Source organism: Amblyomma maculatum, chromosome 3 (assembly GCF_055883805.1).
Source record: "Amblyomma maculatum isolate TAMU_Amacu chromosome 3, ASM5588380v1, whole genome shotgun sequence".
NCBI lineage: Eukaryota > Metazoa > Arthropoda > Arachnida > Ixodida > Ixodidae > Amblyomma > Amblyomma maculatum.
The window spans coordinates 15624701-15645619 of NC_139346.1; the positions used below are offsets into that span (position 1 = coordinate 15624701).

Genomic DNA, 20919 nt, shown 5'->3' on the forward strand with positions numbered 1-20919 from the left:
AAAAGACTTCGGTACCCGAGGGGCCTGCAAGGTGTAGTTACAGGCCGGTGCGACGCCCATTACCTGCTGAGCAGGAGCACCTGATGTCATGGCGGCGGGTGATGGCTGAAACTCCGGAGGCAGTCCCTGGAGCCGTCGACTGCAGCGATGCACGGGGGTGTCCAATGGCACAGGGCTGGCGCGACGTCTTTCAGATGGAGACTCTTGCATAGGTGATCTTACCCAGCAGCTCCACCAGAATGTCACATACGAGGAGATTGAGGATATCAAGAATATCAAGGGGTTAGCTCCGATACAACAGCGGTGAGCAGCACAGACGCAAAACCCACAAGCGACACTTCGTCGTCCTTCACTCAGTCATGCGCCACCTGGCAACGCTAGGTGGCAATATGAATGGACAGCACGTTTTTAGGACCTTTTTTCCTACTCCTTTTTTTCACTGCACCTGTACTCTCGGGTTGTTAACTATTATGAAGAGTTTTGAGGTGACACCACGGTCTGCGGTTGTGCTTCATCACGTCAGCAAGAGAACAAGGCAGCGAAATAACATGCGCACACACAAAAAAAACATCAAACCTGAAGGTTGGTGTTTGCTGGTTAGAATAACATGTTTGCAGCCGGCGCATCGGGTTCTAGTCTAGTAGGGCTGCCGCATGCCACCGGGCGCCAAAAAGAAATGCAGGTCAGAGCATCAAGAAGGAGTTTCCGAGAATTCGAAAACTATATGAATGGCTACGGGCTTGTGCGAGGACTTCTTTATTAATGCGTAAGCATTGTATGGCTATTTAGGCGGGATTCGCAAGGGCGTGACATTGCCCGAGCTATCTCGGAAAAAGAGTGGATCCTCAGATATAGCGTCATGGAAGGGTCGGCAAGTGACACAATGGTTGATGTGGGTTTATTAGGTACCTAAATAGAGACAACGAGGCGTTTAATTGGAAGCCTAGATGGCCGCCAGTCAGCTAAGGCCAACAGCCCAATTCTGGTTTCGAAGAGCGCAAAGTTGGGCGAGTTGGTTAACATGCATACTGAAAATTTGCGCGTGGACGAGGGAAGAACACAAGGACAAAGTTCCTGTTATCAGCTTCCGGTTCCGTGTCTCAGTAATGCGAAAGCCTGAGCGTTATACACGTTACATCGCTTTCACCTCGTCCAACACAACAATGCGTTCCATTGAACACATCAAATTTAACTGGTGTTCTAAAATTGATTTATAGGAAAAGAAAGGTGCAATATCTTTCAGTCGCGGAACCCCGCTGACACATCTCGTGGAGAACACAACAACGCTTAGGCTTATACATTTCTGCAGTGCCTCGCGCTTCAGTTATCGTCTATTTCCGATCGTCAGCACTTCTTACGCGGACGACATCACACTGCGGTGCTCGCGCGAACCTCTTGGTCATGTTCAAGACACAATTCAGCAGAGATTGGATATCATTTTATCCTTTTTTGGCCTGTCTCACGCGCCCGAGAAGTTAGAACGCCTACTTTTGACTCACTCTGCCTATTCATGAGCTCACATCTCCCTAGGCAGCTCCCCAATCCAGAAATTAGAGCTGCTTAAGATCTAACCGGAACAATCCAAGAAAGAGCTGCCGCCGAACGTGATCGTCACTATCGACGTAACGGCCATCAATCCAACACAGCAGATTGGGATCCTCGGCCTATTACTTCAGACCGACGGAAAGGCACACGCCGCTGTCACAAAGATCAAGACTACAACCGAACAGATACTCTGTATGATTAGAAGGGTATCTAACCGAAACCGACGACTCAAAGAGGATGATTCCATGCGCCTAATACGCGCATTCTTCGTGTCGCGGGTTAAGTACTCCGCCCTTTATTCCCAGCTGACGAAGGCGAATAGGGGCACCCTAAACACGACGCTTCGTAAAGCAACGAAGCAGGCACTGGGCATGTCTATATACTCGTCCACGCAAAGGCTGCTAGACATGGGTGCCCACAACACGGTGGAGGAGCTCATCGAAGCCCACCTCTTTAATCAGAGAATCCGCCTGTCACACGAAACACGGACGAGACATCCTACGTAAAATAGGATGGCAGATTGAGCCAGTACACCTCAAGGATGCCCTTCCGGAAGACTGGAAGACGACCATTCAGACCAAACCCCTTCCCCGTAACATGACGCCGGGCAAGGACGACGAGAGGCGCACGGCGCGGGCCAAAGTCATAGCCCGGAAGCTGGAAGAGAACCCCAGGGTCCTCTACAGTGACCATGCAGTGGTGGTGAATACGTCAAACAACCGGCTGATCGTCAGCGCGTCCATAAAAACAGCAGCCCCGCAGTTGCCGAAGAAGCAGCCGTGGCCCTCGCACTCGCACAGCCGAGCGTGGGAACCGTGGTCACCGACTCAGACTGCCTACAGAAGCTTCCGCAGGGGGTAATCTCCTCCGCGGCATGAGCCATTTGTTGTGTCGGCGTGGCTGCCATGGACGCCACGTGGCCCGCCGAAGGGCGGCGTGCAGGAAGAAACAGACAACCTTCAATTCTTGAGAGAGGGTGCAGGACGGGAGAAATAGTATGAAGGCGCTGCCACAGCGCAAACCTTGGCTCCGATACCGAAACCAAAAGGACGATACCACTTCAGTAGGGTAAGGATACGCTTGCCAGGAAAATGCCTTAAGTACTGAGGTCCCTTCACAGTGCTCTCCAGGCCCGCCGAACGGCGGCGTGGAGGAAGAGACAGACATCTATCCAAGTGCAAGCCTCCGGAAGAGCCATAGAGCTCGTGTGGGTCCCGGCTCACTCGCTGGTAGCAGGCAACGCCATCGCAGACTACCATGCCCGAGAAATGTCAATCACGGGTGAGCACGAGCCGGAAGAGCTAACGTATCCGGTTACGAGCTTTCGGGAGATTACCCCGGATGTACCGAGAGGAAAGGTGCAGACTGCCTGAACCGCACCCCAAACTCACCAAGCAACAACAGATAATCCTGCGTTGTGCGCAGGTGGGATCGCTTGGGCATCACATACTGATCAGCCGCATGTACCCAGCGGAACACGATATGCTCTGTCCTTTTGCAAAATAAAAAGGGCACCCTGCCGCACGTTTTGGCAGAATGCGCAAGACTCAAGACTGCCCTCCTCCCTTCTCTCCAATACCCCCAATCCCCAACCCCTTGAGCGATGGGAGACGTTGTTATCCAGCCCCGCCGATTCAGCTCGCACTGACGGACAGGGGCCAGGAGCTGCTCGGAACATATGGGTCCCGCAACTAGGGAACCATACCGTCTAGTGCCTGCATGCACCATCGAATAACGTCGAGGCTAATAAATGTTGATTCTTCCTCCTCCAAAGTTTCTCAATGCCGCGTTCTTGGCATGGCTCTGCATGCCGCCAAAATGACCGGGCTCTCCATGCGGCGGTTTCTACCGGTTAACCTGTCACCCATTTACTTCGCCGATTTGTGAGACAGTTCTCTGGCCTGAAGGAAGCTCACGCCTGTACACTGGCTCACACGCTGTTTCGTAACAAATTTCTTTACTTCGTACAACATATTTCATTCAACCAGAGCCTGTTAGACACTCGCAATAGCTCTTCATGGCATTTAGAAAACTGATCTCCTTCTTCCCATAACCACTTCAACCGATAAGCTTTATGTCACCGCCCTCTTTCATCCCCTTCTCAGTCTCCTTTCCTTTCACGGCGACCAACAGGTAGCTCGCCTCTCCGGCACACTTCATGGACGCTCGCTCCTCAACCAGGCTGATATTTGCCCATCCTATCAGTCCATCTGCCAACTCCTTCCTCGCCGGAGGCTACTAACCTCCGCTAACCTCCGTGTACTTCCTCGTCCAGCCAATATGTCGCCGATTCTGCATGCTGGCCGCCGACATGCTGCTGCGTCTTATCCCATTCCGCCCTATTCAATACCGATGGAGTCGCTAACACGGATGCCTTTTATGTGGCTCCTCACGCGTCTGGAAGCTATAGGCCCTCTTTCATCATCGTTTATCTACCCCTGTTAATGACACTAGCGGCCCGTTTTTCCACCCTGCGGATGTAATCTCGATTGAGGTTCTCTCCATCATTCATGCCGCCATTCAGTTTTCATTTTCTCCTACCTGTGCCTCAGCATATTATCTACACTGACTTTCAGGCGGCTATCTGTGCCATTGAATCTAAAATTCTCACACCTCATTTGTCCACGGAGCTTGAAGCCCACATATTGCTCTGCAGCACTGCCTCGTTTTCCTCCAATGGATCCCTCGACACTCGGGGATCGACAGCAATGTGCTTGCGAACCAGCTCGTCCGTGAAGCTCGCAACCGGGCAACGTTCATCTCCTAGCCCAGGTCCTTGGAGGGCGGGCCGAGACTGTCCCTTCGCGCCTCCATGACAGAGAATATTACAATGCCACGCGCTTAGAGCGCAAACTCTCCTCATCCTAATCTCTCCTTACGCGATTCACACGTCCTTCGGCAGATACAGCTGAATACGCTCATAATCCTTTCGCGGCTATATCTGTACAAATTCCACTGCGATCCTTCATGCCCCAACTGCCTCTCCCGTTGTGCCAACCTCTCTCAATGCCTATTTTCCCGCCCGTTTGAATTGCAATCGGGTTACTTTCTCACCCCCTTCCATAATATCTGGACTTGGGTGGACAGCTTGGTGCTGAAGGTGAAGAACAGGGCCTGCTTCTAGCAGGGCATCGATGTATTAGGAGCCTAAGTGTTGCGCTTCAATAAAGTCTTCTACTACTATCTTCACTGTGGTTCCTTTGCATCCCTCAGGCAGGCTCGGCCCGCTTGCGACATGGGAACGGGAGGGGTGGACGAAGGAAGGCTCAATGTAAACCGAGGCGACGGGAGTGGACTTTCATGGAGGGTTCTAGGAAATAAAAAAGCACCAACGGAAAAAGAAAACTCCTATAAGTCCACGATTGCCTCATACGCTGATCTTGGCTGTCATCATTCGCCTTGCGGTGCTGGTATAGAAGACATTGCTCCAGTGTTTTCGTTTACTTCATTGGTAATCGTTCCGAAGTATGATTCACTCTGCACCGTTCCCGACTATTCCGAACCCGCCTGGAATTGACCTATTCATATGAGTGCTCTTTTGGTTAGCGTGCTTTGAGAAAGGAAGGTTTGGTGAAGAGCGGATATGAGCACGATGATTATAAAACTGTATTTATGGAGGAGTAGCCGTCTAGGCAAATTATTGTATGCTGCACAGACGCATTTTAAGAGGTATACAACGTTTGAGGGATCTCTATCATGGTTGCCCTGTATTCTCCACTTAACACCTGACGCTGTGCTTGTTGCGAAACTGTATATCTGCGTGTGTCTGCACACATAGCATCTACTCTTTCCACAAGGTCGCCACCCCAATCGCGGGAGCTATCTATTTTTGAGTAAACTAGAATGTTTCGAATAGTTTTGGGCCGTTTACAGGCCACCGGAGAAGGAGTCATGGAACTGTGAAGAGGCTGAAATGTGTACACGTTTCTTTGGAATTTTTGTTCCCCTTTCAGGGTTACTTAGGGTTACTGAGGGGTAAGTAAACAAACTGGATTCCAAGGGAAGTAAAGCGTAGCAGGGGGCGTCAGAAAGTTAGGTGGACGGATGAGGTTAAGAAGTTCGCAGGGGTCAAGTGGATGCAGCTAGCACAGGACCGGGTTAATTGGAGGAATATAGGAGAGGCCTTCGACCTGCAGTGAGTATAGTCAGGCTGAGGATGATGGTGATGACGACGAGGATGATTAGAAGGTGAGCATTGCGCTCGTTTGACAATCCATTCGGTCATTGCATCCATGTCCCTCTAATAGGTACTCGCGATTGAGTTCATATTCCCTTTTTAGGAAATCCACAATTGCTGGTAGGGAGCGTTGTTTAGCGAAGGCTTGCCGCATGCGTTTGACGGTTTTTGCGGAGTCTATCTTGGGAGAAAATTCTTTTGACTCAGTGAGCCTGAGAATATGTGATGCTTGCTTTTGAGTGATGAGGATCATAGCTCTGAAAATATAAGTATTGTTGTCTGTCCGTGGGTTTTCTCTATACGCTAATGGTAAGAGAACCTTAATGCAGCGTAATCTCAACGTCCAGAAATTTACTTTGGTTTGGGAATATGAGTGTGTGAAAGAAAACCTTAGAGTGGAAGATGTTCGGAATGAAATCAAGGAATGATTGTTCTTTGTCAGTCCAAAGTAGGTGGGAATAAAATAACAATTTTCACAGTAACACTTTCATATTTTTGATAGTTTGGATTACGCTTATTACGAAACTTCTAAGTTTGGTTGTGATCTGCGCAGCGGACAAGTTATAATAATTGTTTTTTGCGGGATGGGGTGAGCAGCTCACTATCAAAAGCGCCTATGAACGCTGATCTCAATACGCAATATTGAGCAAGTGTAGCTCGTTAGGCCAGCTGGTTCATGATACGAAGGATAAACCAGCGGAAAAGACGGACAACACAGCCAGCCAGACAACACAGCCAATCTTTCTAAACCCTGCAACCGTTTTGAAGACTGCACCCCATCTTTAATGATGTCAAAATAATCGGCAGCGGAAAAACGCAGTTGGAACGAAAAATCCCTGAGGCCTGCAAGATAAAAAACTAAGCACTGAATGCGTCAGTGACGCCTCTGTTAAGTTCACATCAAAAGAGTATCGCTTCATGAACGGGAAATAGTATATCATCTCCTACACTATCATAGATTTTGACGTTATTGTATCGCTGGCACTGTGGTTTCTTACGCGCATATTCGCATGGTTCTGTTTTTGGAAATTCACTAGTAAATTTCAGTTGTGTTTCCAGCTTCGTCCTATGTACTTCTTCTGGTTGTGAACGCGTCTTTTCCGCCGGTTTATCTTTCGTATATCAAGACGCGAACGCATAGCGGGCGAGAAGCTGAATGTGTTGTGCATCCCCAAGTTACAATGCTTATCTTTTGCGGTCTCTAGCCAAAACGCACTTGCTATCGAGAATATAGCAAACAGCTAAATCTACAAACAAAAAGGAAATACAAATTTTAGGCCATGGAAACCGCAAATTGGCTTGTAAACCAAAATAGAAGCATGGTTTGACTAAAACGGAGCACGTAACTCTCTAGCGCAATTCTCGTACCACTGGGGACCTGGCTAGCGAAAGTGCGGCAGAGCTGGAGATAGAATATGGACCATAAACGAAGATGAGCACCCAGTAAGCAATCAAGCAGAGTATTTCACTAGCGCAGAAAGTGGCGCTGGGCTGTTGCAAAACTGAAAAAACAGAAGGCAACTTGAAGCAATCGCCACAGATTTGAGTCATGGTGAAAACGATAGTGCAATGTAAGCACCAGACCACTTGAAATTTTAATTTAGGCCCGAAACTTCAAAAGCAATATTTAAAAACAGAACTGCGCCAAGACGACGGGACAAGAGACAAAGAACACAGGACGAACGTAGACTAGCAACTGGTTTATTGCACCGACGCCTCCTTCCTTCAACGCCACCGCGCATGCGCACCAACACAAAGCCAAAACACCAAATCATGTGGTCAGCCCGAGAAATTCTAGCTCCTTGCGGTATACGTGAATGGAAGTCTCGCTTACACATTTATCAGGACCTAATCTCGCGAATTTAATAGCTTCAAGAACTTGCTCTATTCTTCGCCGCGCACATAGGCTTCGGTGCAATAAACCACTTGTTAGTCTGCGTTCGTCTTCTTCTCTTGTCCCGTTCTTTTGGCGCAGTTCTGCTTTATTGCGAAAGCAATACTACACCAGGTTTCGGCCAGTCGCGTATTCCGTGCCGCAGTCACGAATGACCTTCAACAGCCGCGAAAGAAGAAGAACGCTCGGTCACCCGCAGCAAATAAATATTCTGATAGCTTGGCAAAAGAGTCCTTCAATTACCCCGTATTATCTATCCTTCCGGCGACAGCGTACATTCTATTACGTTCTATTAAGTATGCAAACTGGATATCTTTTACGATCTGATTACTATACCTGCGTCTAAATTATTCTTGGAATAGGAAATTATGTCATTCACGGCAAATTTAAATTTCTTTAACAAGACTGCAATGCCGTATCCCACCTTTAAATTTCTATCTTCTGTGTTGGCACTTTCTACAACCTGCGCGTTTTACGGTGAACAGGAATCATTGCATCACTTATTGTTGTTTTGCCGCTGCTTCACTACGTTGAGAAGATAGTTGATGGAAAGGACATTGCAACAGCTTGATCTCATTTTAAGTGGCCCGTTATTGCTATCATTTGGCGCTACCATCCTTGGACACAGTCACAGGTCTGTTTTTACCGCCCTGCAAAATTTTTTACTGGCATCAAATCGTTTGCCTTGCTAAATATTTCAACATCATTTATTCTAGAATTGCAGTGTCAATCTCACCAGTGTGCTATCATTTTTCATTTTATATTTCATTTATTTTCCTTTTTATTTCCTTTCGTCTGCCCCTCCAATCACATCCTTTTCTTTTTTCCTTCTTTTATTACATGAAAGTATACTTCAAAATATTTCTTTGCTAAAGAATTCTTGGCCGATCCCCATCTGTGGGTATGTGCCATATGTTATTTTGACAACAACAACAAAAAGTAATCCTCGGTTCAGCAGCGTTGTCTATTAGATTCAAAAGCATGTTCTGAAACCTTTGAATTCTTTTTTCTCATTTTTTACTATATTCAAGAGCACAACTGATAAAAAACTACCATTTCCAAACTGCTTCGCCAAAGGCTGCTTTCAAGATGGTTTCTGAACTATAGTCCTAACTATAATGAGTGGTTTCTAAATAAAATAAGAAATGTACTTCAGTAGAGTTAGTTGTTGGGCTAGTTGGTATTCTAGATTTAAGGACATAGTTCTCAGCGCAAAGGCATGCGGCCAAAAAAAAGATGAAGGAAAAGAGGGAAGACTTGTGACGAACACAGCGCTTACTCAAAACTGTTTATTTAGCGACGCACGCAAGAGTTATATACATCCAGACTAGCGCAGGCGCATACCGTGCCAGGAAAAAGATAAAAAAAAAAGGAAACGCATCACATCTTTTATTTCAAGAATTTAGAAAGAAAACTCTTTTCTGCGTTGTACAAAACAACTGAGATATCGCTAGTACAACCTCAGAATATAATATGCTTCTATAGTTTCACAGGTGGTCTTTAATTTGCTCCCGCTTAAAATCCTCACTCCAGAAAACAGCGGTGTACAATCCTTGCAAGTAGTGCAGTGCGCGACAAGGTTAGCAGCTTCCCTATTCATTAGGCCTCTTGCATGCTCCATGAGCCGATCATTGATGCAACGCTCTGTTTTTTCGATGTACGATCTGTCACACGTCAGGAGAGTTTCGTACACTACGCCATGGCGCATTCCGCAAAGTGGTTCTCGTGCCTCATTTTACACCCGGGCTTTTTATTATCTCCGGTGATGCGTCTGGCCAATTGGCCAAGCTTCCTAGGGGTCGAAAAGACCAATGACACGTTGTTCCGCTTTACCACTTTCTTGAGGCCATGGGATAATTTGTGCATTACTTCAGGCCTTATTTTAGCCTGCGGAGGGATTATTGCCTCATTGTCAGCTGCGGGCTTCAACTTCTTCAAGAGCGTCTATGCAGCAGAGACAACATCCAACCCAGAGAAACCAGCGGCCTCAAGCCTTGCCAATTGATACCTGAAGCTATCTTGCATACCAAATGCACATGAATTTCGGAGCGCAGACTCTAAGCAGAGTTTAGCGATCCCTCTCTTCACAATTTTTGAATGGGGTGACGTAATGGCAACAGCTCTTTTTCTGCTCTAGGTGAGTACGAATAGCAAACGTGATTATTCATTAACCTAACTCTTAAATCCAAGAATTGTAGGCTGGCATCAACTGGGAGTTCGTAAGTCAAAGTGAGCCCCCTGCCGTGCTTTTGACAATCATTCAGTACACTCAAAAGTGTATGCTCACTGGGAATGGTACTAGTTATCTTTAGAACAATTTTAAAGCCATCAACGTAACGAAATACAAGTGTTTTTGAGTGTAAAGGTCCATAAACTAGTTCTAGATGCACCGCTTAGTACGGTTATAATTGAAAGGGACACATAGGAGATTATTGTCAGCAGATTTCCTAACAGAGTGCAGAATGACCTCAGTATTAATGATTCTTTCATAGCGAGAAGTTCTATGGATGTTGTACAGTTTCTAAAGGACAACCAATATATTGCCGCGAAACCTTCAAAACTGTATTTGTGGTTTTTAACAGCCGCCGGCATGCGGGCTTATCACTGTGATCCTGGCACTCGTATCAATTCTGTATCCCGTGTTTGTTCATGCTCGTTGTCACGATACGACGCGTTATCATTTTCTTTGTCGTGAAGGATCCGCCGAGATCTGTCTCGAAGATTCCGATCACTTGCGTATGTTTTCACAATGTTCCAGGTTATGCTACTAGCAGTTTGCGACGTTATCTAGATTGTTCTCAGCGGCCTTTAAATTGAGCGTTGACGAGTGTGACGGGCATTCTTTGTTCGACGATCGACGAGCACGTTTGTTGCTATCGCCGCCGCCGAGTTGCTTAGTTCTTTTGCGGGCGCAGGTCAGCCTAATAAAGAGTTAAATTCAGTACCATCAAGCCTGTATCTTCTTTTGGTGTCAACGGCCTTGTCACCACTACGTGACATCTGGTGGAGGTGCTGCCTATGATCCTTCAAGCGAAGATCCTAGCCTTGTTCCTGTTACACTGGATGGACCTTTTCGACCATGTGGCAGAATTCAACGGCTGGAACGATGGTGCGAAACTCAGGCAAGTCTACTTTGTTCTTCAAAGACATGCCCAAGTTTGGATAGAAAATCACGAGACTTCTTTCAAGGATTGGGAGATATTCAAAGCACAAGTTTTGATGGCCTTAGGAAGTTCTGTTCGAAAAGAAAGAGAAAAGAAAATCCTCCATCGCCGACGATGAGTGACCATGACGCAGCCGTTAAATCGCCGATCCACAAGACGACAACGTCGACGAGATCACGACCAGACTTCAAGGTTACATCGCCGCCCAGCGACGTTACGACGGTGTGCCCAGTCCGCGACTTCAGCACCAGACCAAGCAGAGATCGAATACCGAAGCCAGCTTGCAATACTAGGACGCGAAAAAGCGACCTTGAGGTTGCTGTCGGCGGACGCATGGTTACCGCCCTAGTGGACACCGGTGCCGACTACCCTGTCAACAGTGAAGCTTTCGCCGCCCAGTTCAAGAAAGTGACGACTACTTGGGACGGCCCGTTAATCCGCACCGCTGGTGGTAACCTTATTACGCCGCCGGTGTGATGCACCGCAAGGGTTACAGTAAATGGACGTACCTACATACCAGCTTCGTCATCCTACAGAACAGTTCCCGCGATGTGATTCTGGGCATGAATTTTCTGAACGAACATCGAGCGATCATCGACCTCCGATACAAGCGCATTAAGCTCTCGACCGACAAAGCCATACCTGCTACGAGAACTTCGACGCATCACGTTGCTCTCAACGACCTCGACGGAGAATTGACCGTACCGCCCCGATCAAGTGTCATCATCCCTGTGGTTACAACAGAAGTCGAAATCACGGAAAGGGTTTTCGAAAGAAACACTCAGTTGTTACTAAATAGAGGACTTGGCATCGCAAGAGGCATCGTCTGTTTACGTAATGGACAAGCTGATGTGCACGTCACGAACTTCACTGACGAATAGTGGCACCTGAACAAGGGCATGACGATTGCTTTCCTTGACGAGCTAGCGGACACCCGAGAAGTCTTCCCGCTCCCCAGGCAACTTGAAGACGATGCACCCAACCCAGCCAAGCAGCCCAATTTCGACATTAATCCAACGCTCCTCGAGGAAGACAAGACCGCATTCGCACTCTTCTTGAAAACTACAGCGAGTGCTTTTCTTCAGCGTCGAAGGGGCGGCAAACTCCGTTTGCAAAGCATCGCATCATTACGGACGAAAACACTCGACCGCTGCGTCAAAGCCTCTACCTTGTATCGCCACGAGAACGCCAGGCCATACGCGATCACGTTGAGGAAATGCTGCGTGATGACGTGATCCAGCCATTCAATAGCCCCTGGGCGGCACCAGTCGTTTTGGCGAAGTAAAAAGACGGCACACTTCGCTTCTGCGTCGATTACTACCGCTTGAATGGCATAACTAAGACGGATGTCTACCCACTCCCCCCATCGACGACACATTGGACCGGCTGTGCAATGCAAAGTCCTTCTCATCGATGGACCTGAAGAGTGGATATTGGCAAATTGAGGTCGACGAAAGAGATCGCGAAAACACCGCATTCATCACACCGGACGGCCTTTTCGAGTTCAAGGTGACGCCATTTGGACTCTGCTCCGCACCAGCGACGTTTACACGAGCAATGGACACTGTGCTGGCGGGCTTGAAGTGGCAGATTCGCCTGGTATATTTGGATGATGTCATTGTCTTCTTGTCCAACTTTTAGGACCACCTGAAACGGCTGCAAACAGTGTTGGAAGCCATCAAGTCATCGGGACCAACGTTAAAACCAGAGAAACGCCACTTCGCCTACGAGGGACTGCGGTTCCTAGGTAGGTCACATCGTTAGCAAGGATGGTGTTCGGCCAGACCCGGAGAAAACAGCCGCAATCGCACAATTTCCACCGCCTGCTGACAACAAAGCCATGCGGAGGTTCCTTGGGATGTGCGCTTATTATCGACGATTTGTCAGAAATGTTCGTGCATCGCCGAACCGTCGACGCAGCTTACAAAGGCTGACGTACCTTTTAAATGGGAAGCGCCGCAAGGAGGAGCCTTCGACGAACTTAAGCGCCGTCTGCAGTGCCCTCTGGTACTTGGCCACTTCGATGAAAACGCTGAGACCAAAATTCATACTGACGCGAGCAGTGTGTTCCTGGAAGCCCTTCTCATCTAGAAGGGTGACGGACAGGAAAAGGTTTTCGCCTATGCTAGCAGGTCCTTCACAAAAGCCGAAGTCAATTACTCAACGACCAAGAAGGAGTGCCTCGCGATCATGTGGACCACTTCTAAGTTTCGTCCATACCTATACCGTCGACCATTCAAGTTGTTAAGCGACCATCACGCGCTCTGCTGGCTGGCTAATTTGAAAGACCCCTCCGGCCGCCTTGCCCGATGGATTCTATGTCTTCAAGAATTCGACATCACAGTCGTCTACAAGTGAGGCCGCAAGCACTCAGATGCAGACTGCTTGTCACGAGCCCCGCTGATGCGCCGGCGAAAGAAGACGATGAAGACACCTTTTTAGGACCGGTAAGCGCCAGAAGTTTCGCAGAACAACAGCGATCAGACCCTGAGCTGAAAGCGCTAGCCGTATACTTAGAAGAAGAGATCGCTTCCCCTCCTGCTGTGTTCAGGCGACAATTATCATCGTTCGCGTTAAACAATGGACTCCTCGTTAAGAAGAACTTCGCATCCAACAGGATCGCGCAGCTTCTTGTGCCTGAAAACCTCCGGCATGAAATTCTGCAGGCGTTTCACGATGGAGCCCACAGCAGGCCATCTCGGGTTTGCACGCACGTTGCATCAAATCCAGCAGAAGTACTACTGGCCGCGACTGCCTGCCGAATTTGCCCACTATGTGAAGACATGTCGTGAGTGCCAACGACGGACGACTCCGCCGATCAGACCAGCAGGACTACTAAACCCGATTCCGCCCCCAGACCTGCCCTTTTAACAAATTGGGATGGATCTCCTCGGCCCCTTTCCAGCTTCGTCTATGGGTAATAAGTGGATCATCGTGGCCACTGACTACCTTACCCGTTACGCCGAAGCCAAATCACTGCCCAATGGTACCGCGGCAGAAGTTGACAAATGTTTTGTCGAGCAAATTTTCTTCCGACACGGCGCTCAAGAAGTGCTCATCACGGACAGGGGAACCGTATTCACGACAGAGTTGACGCAAGCCATCCTGGAATACAGTCATACAAGCCATCGACGAACAGCTGCATATCATCCCCAGACCAATGGCCTTACGGAGCACCTGAACAAAACGATCGCGGACATGATCGCCATGTATGTAAACGCTGAACACAAGACCTGGGACGCTATCTTGCCGTACGTGATCTTCGCGTGTAACACGGCAGTCCAGGAGACGACCAGAGCGACCCCGTTCAAGCTTGTGTACGGCAGGGAGCCCACAACGCTCGACGCAATGCTGGCGCACGTAACCAACGAGGACAATTCTGACGTCGCCGCCTACCTCCAGCATGCAGAGGAAGCCCAACGACTCGCACAGCTGCGTATTAAATCCAACAGTGCACCGACACCGGACGATACAATTTACGACGACGCCACGCAGAGTACAATCCAGGAGACCAAGTGTGGGTTTGGACTCCAATTCGCCTCCGTGGACTAAGTGAAAAGCTGCTGCGTCGATAAAATCCTTCGCAGTGTCGGACAACTGGACTGTGAAGTCATTCCCGACGGTGCGACAACATCGCAACGGCGACGAGCACGCCCAAAAACCGTATATGATGTTTGCCTGAAGCCTTATTACGAGCGTTAAAAATCCGCTGTGTTTAAACTTTGTAATGATTGTATTTAAGTTGCTTTGTTTATTTTAGAACATCGAGCCGATGTTTTGTTAGGGGGGAGTAATGCTGCGAAACCTTCAAAACTGTATTTTGTATTTTTAATAGCCGCCGGCATGCGTGCTTATCACTGTGATCCTGGCACGCGTATCAATTCTGTATCCCGTGTTTGTTCATGCTCGTTGTCGCAATACGACGCGTTATCATTTTCTTTGTCGCGAAAGATGCGCCGAGATCTTTCTCGAAGATTCCGATCATTTGCGTATGTTTCCACAACGTTCGAGGTTGTGCTACTAGCAGTTTGCGTCGTTATCTAGATTGTTCTGAGCAGCCTTTAAATTGAGCCTTGACGAGTGCGACGGCCATTCTTTGTTCGACGATCGACCAGCACGTTTGTTGCTATATCGCCGCCGCCGAGTTGCTTAGTTCTTTTGCGGGCGCAAGTTAAGAGTTAATTTCAGTACCATCAAGCCTGGGTCTTCTTTTGGTGTCAACGGCCTTGTCATCACTACGTGACAATATAAGATATGCCTTTTCGATTGATGCTGACGACGTTTCTATTCTGTTCCGCACCAAGAACTGTTTGACGCCGTTAGGGAATGTATTGACGCTAACGGGCCCGTTCCGTTTCAGAATGCTTCGGGGATGACTGCAGGGAACTTTTTAGCGCTTTTAGAATTTTATCTTTGTAATACTTTTATCGCCTTTGACAATGAGCTCTATCTGCAAAAGACGCAGATTTGCATTGGGTCACATGTTACCTCGGCTTTATGGGATATACTTTACACGACCATTCGAAACAATCTAACACTAGCTGTGTTCGAAAAGTATTTCGTTAGGTTGATGGCTATTTAATTGTTCTAAACATACCTAGTACCATTCCCAATGAGGATATACTTTTTAGTGTACTGAATGATTTTCAAAAGCATGGCTCACTTTCATGTACGAACTCCCAGTTGATGCCAGCCTACAACTCTTGAATTTAAGAGTTAGGTTCGTGAATAATCACGTTTGCTGGTCGCACTCCCCCGGAGCACAGAAAAAGCGGTTGCCATATTCGTCCACCCCATTCAAAAATTGTGAAGAGAGGGGTCGCTAAACTGTGCTTGGAGTATGCGCTCCTAACATCATGTGTAATGATATGCAAGATAGCTTCAGGTATCAATTGGCAAGGCTTGAGGCCGCTGGTTTCCTGGGTCGGTTGTTGTCTTTGTTGCAGAGACGCTCTTGAAAAAGTTGAAGCGCGGAGCTGACAAGTTGGCAATAATCCCTCCGCAGGCTAAAGTAAGGCCTGAAGTGATGCCCTACGTGCACAAATTATCCCATGGCCTCAAGAAATTGGCAAAGCGGCACAACGTGTCATTGGTCTTTTCAACCCCTAGGAAGCTTTGCCAATTGGCCAGACGCATCACCGGAGATAATAAAAAGCCCGGGTGTAAAAGGAGGCATGGGAACCGCTTTGCGGAATGCGCCACCGACGTAGTGTACGAACTTCCCCTGACGTGTGACAGATCGTACATCGAAAAAACAGAGCGTTGCATCAATGATCGGCTCATGGAGCATGCAAGAGGCCTAAAGAATAGGGAAGCGGTTAGCCTTGTCGCGCACTCCACTACTTGCAAGGATTGTACACCACTGTTTTCTGGAGTGAGGATTTTAAGCGGAAGCAAATTAAAAACTACCCGTGAAACGAGAGAAGCATATTATATTCAGCGGGCTGGGTCAGGTTGTGTTGGCGATAGATTTTTCTTTCTTAGCTCATGAGATAAAGGTGTGATGCGTTTCTTCTTGTTTATCGTTTTCCTGGCACGGTATGTGCCTGCACTAGTCTGGATCTATATAAGTCTTGCGTGCGTCGCTAAATAAACAGTTGTGAGTCAGCGCTGTGTTCGTCCTTAGTCTTCCTTCTTCTTTTGTTTGGCCGCGTGCCTTTGCGCTGAGGATGATGTCCTTATATCTAGAATAAGTCTTCAATTTCAACCTCAAATTGACTACAGGATGGGTGCTACATTGGACGAAAAATCTGAACGCTGCACAGACAGTGGTTCTCAGAGTTTCCATACGAAATTACCTGCGTGTTTTTTATACTCTTTTTTTGAATTGTGGGTTACTGGCAGGCGACGCTTTTTCGATCGAGTTGAGAGGTAATACTTTATCGTAACAATTCTGCCTCTCTCCGCACTGTCTGTCATGGCAGTTGGCTCAAATAGCATACGTACGCCTCATGCCTCATCGCACGAATTGTAACTGTTGTAGCTAAATTTTAAGCAACTTCTTCCTGCCTCCGAAGTACGCGCGTACCTTTTACATAGCAATCAATGTCCTTCAGGTCCTGGCTGTATGGAAGAAACAGCCTGCAGCTCCAAGTGGAACCCTACACAACGCTCCTATTCCACCAGGTATACGCGTAGTCCCATTTCTTGCTCTCAAAACAGCACTCGAGATCAAAATGATCCAAGCAGGCTCCACCTCCGCTCGATTGCAGGTCCTTCATCCGTTTTACGTTTTCCAAATTGCCAGCATCATTGTGTGGATCCTGGACCTGTATTACATCTACGCTGGATTCATCATTGCCGTCTCCGTGGTTTCCATCGCACTTGCACTGCACGAGACCAGGAAGGCAAGTCTGTCCGCTTTTCCCAGTGATGCCTATAGATCTTGATGCGTTTCGTTGGTTATGTTCTGTGCTCAGCAAAGTAGAAATTTAGGCTAGTTGGTAGCGGTATATCTAAAAATGGCGCACATAAAACACGAAGACACAGAGAGAACAGGACGGGCAAGAGCGCACTAGCAAATGATCCGTGGTCGAAGAAACACCATTCACTCAATGATCATGCGCCAGGAAATTCAGCAGCGTCAATAACATAAAAACCAAATCAAACCTTGATGTAGCTGCACTATGAACATACGCAAGACACCAAGTCAAAACCTAATCCAAACGGGGGATCGAAGAAACCAATCGGCACAGGTTAAAGGCGAAAACTGCATGAAAGAGCTGCAAAGTCGGCTGTCAGATATCGAGAAACCTGCCTACTTCCTCCAGAAAAAAAAACGGTGAAGAACTGCCTCCCAAATCATAACCTGCGGCGATTATGTTCGAGGCCTCTAGTATCTCCTTATCTATACTTTTTGGCTTCTGCACCCGATAATACTGTCGCACTCAGATTGGGCACACACCCGTCGTCGCATTCCTTGCATTTTTTACAGTGCAGGAGAAGGGTCGAACCATAACCTGCCCTTAAAGACGTAGTGCAGTCGAACAACATTTCATTCACGCACTTTCCTGTCTGGTCCACGTAAATCCAGACGCAATAAGGGGGATGCGATACACGACACCTGTCGCACAAGAAACGATCCTATTCTGGTGGTTGACCCCATAGGAAGGTTTATTCGTGTGCCCTTCGTACAAGCCTGCATAGCTTGGAAAGCTTATGAGGAGAGGAAAACACGAGACAAACGCCAGCCTTCTGGGCTACTTTCTTAAAATTGTGAGACACCCTGTGCATGTAGGGTACCACCTCGAAGGCCTGTTTGGAAGGATGCAGCACTTGAGTACACAGGTCACAAATCGCTTTCTTCTTCTTTCAGTAGCCCTTAAGTATTGACTCAGAGATGGCACTAACTATAATTAGTTCCAATGGAAAAACCGACTCCTTCAATTTACTAATTTGAATGGAAAAACGTTCATCAACCTTGTGTTCACACGGATTAGACAAACCTGACCGGAGAAACGAAGACGCCAAGCTCCTTTTTATCAACATGAAATGGGAGGATGTGAAAGGTAGAATGGCCTTCTTCGACCTCGGCGTGTAAGCCGAAAAGACAGGGCCCATCGCATTAAGGCGCACCCGCAGGTCAAAACTCTGAATGCGCCCACTTTCAGGAGGTTCCACTGAGTAACACGCGAACCCCGCCACCACATTTGTGACAGATACCAGGTCATCATCTCCATCAGGCACATTCAGGAAAGCAATAAAGTCACTACATTATTGTAAATATTCACCACCCCACATCTGCAAAGCTTAGTCTCTGCTCCAGCCTCCTATAAAATTGGGCAAGAAAATTTCGGCAAGTACTGGAGCCACACAGGACCCTATCTTAATGCCCTTTATGGGCATGCACTGGGATCTATCGCAGATACGCTAATGGGGTTGTTCGTGGGTTGCCCTAATACTCCGAGTTCTCACTGCTGAACTTCAGGAAAGTGGTCATATTCAGTTTCTTGACCTGCGGATGTGAATTAGTGGGCTGGATTACGTCCTCGGGGCCTATATATCGAGGTGAAAGAAGGCAATTCTACCATTCACATCCTCCCATTCGAAGTTAGTAAAATTGAGCTTGGCGTTAATGGGGTAAATTGGGCGTGTTGGTACATAGTTCTCAGAAAAGTAGCGTAAAAAAGACGCGGACAAGAACGAAACGACAAGGACGGGCGCTGAACTTACAACAGTTGTTTTAGAAGAACACGCTGTTATATACATTTTGTACAGTCGATGCCTATTGTTCAGGCATGCGCAAATAGTTCAGCTCTTTTTGAAAAAGGGTAATAGAGGCGGTACTGACACAACCCTCTCCCAGACTACATATCTGTTCAGATTGTGGCTTTCTCTTGTGGTTCGTTTTTTGCTCTTTTTAGTTACCGAGGTGCTATCAAGTGCAGGTGAGCAATCCTAACAGGTGAGACAATTACTTTCGAGGAAACCTTGAAAATCGTTTCCCTCGTGCGCACTTTTGACGTTCCTGCCATGCTCCCGCAACATCTCCCAATTTGTCCAAAGTACGTTCTACCAAACCTTAAGGAAATTGGCAAAATACATCTTTTGCGCATTCAGCAAAAGCCACCTGCGTATTTTGAAACAGCCCCGCCTCTGGGTTCCCTCCGCATCAGTTATCCTACAAAGCTTGGACAGCTGGTCAGGAGCAGAGAACACGAATTTCACGTAGTAACGGTGGGCTACCTTTTTCTGATTGTGCTACAGTGAGTGTATAAGGTATCACTGCAACCTTCTGCCTATGCTGTGGGCAGGAATCCCACGTTTGTGCCTTACTGCGCATCTTTTTCAAGCGGCCTTCAGCGACTGCAGCCAGGAGGCGCCAAGAGCACCCAGGGCTCAGCAGTCTTTGGGCTTGACGGTCAAACGTTGCTGCTATAAGATGCGGGCACGTTTTGCCGAGAGGAGTTTTTAAGGCACGACATGGAAATAGCTCGTTTAACGAGCTTTGAGTGGGCGGAATTCAACGGCAGAAGTGGTTTTTTGGAGCGCGGTTCATAGCACCAGCAGAAAGCATCATCTTTAAAGGGGAACCGAACATTTAGAAACGTATTTTGGCCATTGACTGGGAGTTCATGGGTGAGATCAAGAGGGTTAATTACCATTTCTAACGCAACCGGTAGGTTACCGCTAACACACTGAATCACCTGCGACTCACAGTCTAAAGCAACTAAAAATCATCTACGTAAGGAAAACCTTGGTAACGTGGCTTTCCATGAGGGAGGCGATAAGATGGCGATAGAAATGAGCCAGTACAATGTGACTGAGAACCGTGGCTATGCAGGACCCGATACGTATAACTTGCTTTTGCCGGAAGGGTGTTTTTTCAAACTGGATGTAGGTTTATCTAAGATAAAGTTTTAAATGTTCTAAAAAACCTCGAACTGTGACCCCCGGGGTGTTTTGAAAAGAGCCACATTTGTCAATGGAATGTTCAACGCACTCAAGGATGAGCTTGCGAGGCAAACAGTAAGAGATCTTTGATGTCAATGGGGAATGCCTGCTAGCCTTTGTCAGAGCTAAATCTAAAAAAAAAAATTAAAACCTGGTTAAAGCTGTTAACAGTAAAAGGGTCATTCAAAGGTAAAAGTTTAAAATGGCGCTGTAAAAAAACTTACTACAGATTGTGGCCAAGTTCGAGTTTCAGATACTATGGTTCTGAGTGGCACATTTAAATTATATGTTTTTGCGTTCCCGTGTTCTTGCTCATATTGTTTATTATATTACGTTGGGATAACTGGGAGATGCGTTAACGAGATGTTACGAGAGATGTTACCAGTAACGTCAAAAATGCGCGCGAGGGAAAGATTTTGAAGGTTTATTCACAAGACATTGTCTTAGGTGCCAAGAATGTTCACCTGCACTTAATAACAAATCGGTAAGTAGGAAGAGTAAATAAGACATCACAAGAAAAATCGCAGCGTCAGAACAGATATGTAGTCTGGGAGGGGATTGTCTCAGCACTGCCTCTATCATCCTTTCCCAAAAAGATCAAAACTATTTACGCATGCGTGGACGATAGCCATCGGCTGTACAGAATGTATATTTATTTATTTAAAATAACCTCAGGGTACAGATGTACGTTACAGAGGGGAGGGGCGCATACAGGATATAGTGTCACGTCCTAGCCTAAGGACGGG

The 20919-nt window shown here is 47.5% G+C and overlaps 1 protein-coding gene across 1 annotated transcript in view; it reads left to right on the forward strand.

Moving 5' to 3' along the window:
• Nucleotides 1-20919, forward strand: part of LOC146194269 (polyamine-transporting ATPase 13A3-like) — an 813351-nt gene that overhangs the window by 143275 nt on the left and 649157 nt on the right. The window contains exons 8-9 of the mRNA XM_084596520.1: nucleotides 16837-16906; nucleotides 16993-17127. Coding sequence (XP_084452646.1) covers nucleotides 16837-16906; nucleotides 16993-17127 — 205 coding nt within the window. The remainder of the gene's footprint in view (nucleotides 1-16836; nucleotides 16907-16992; nucleotides 17128-20919) is intronic.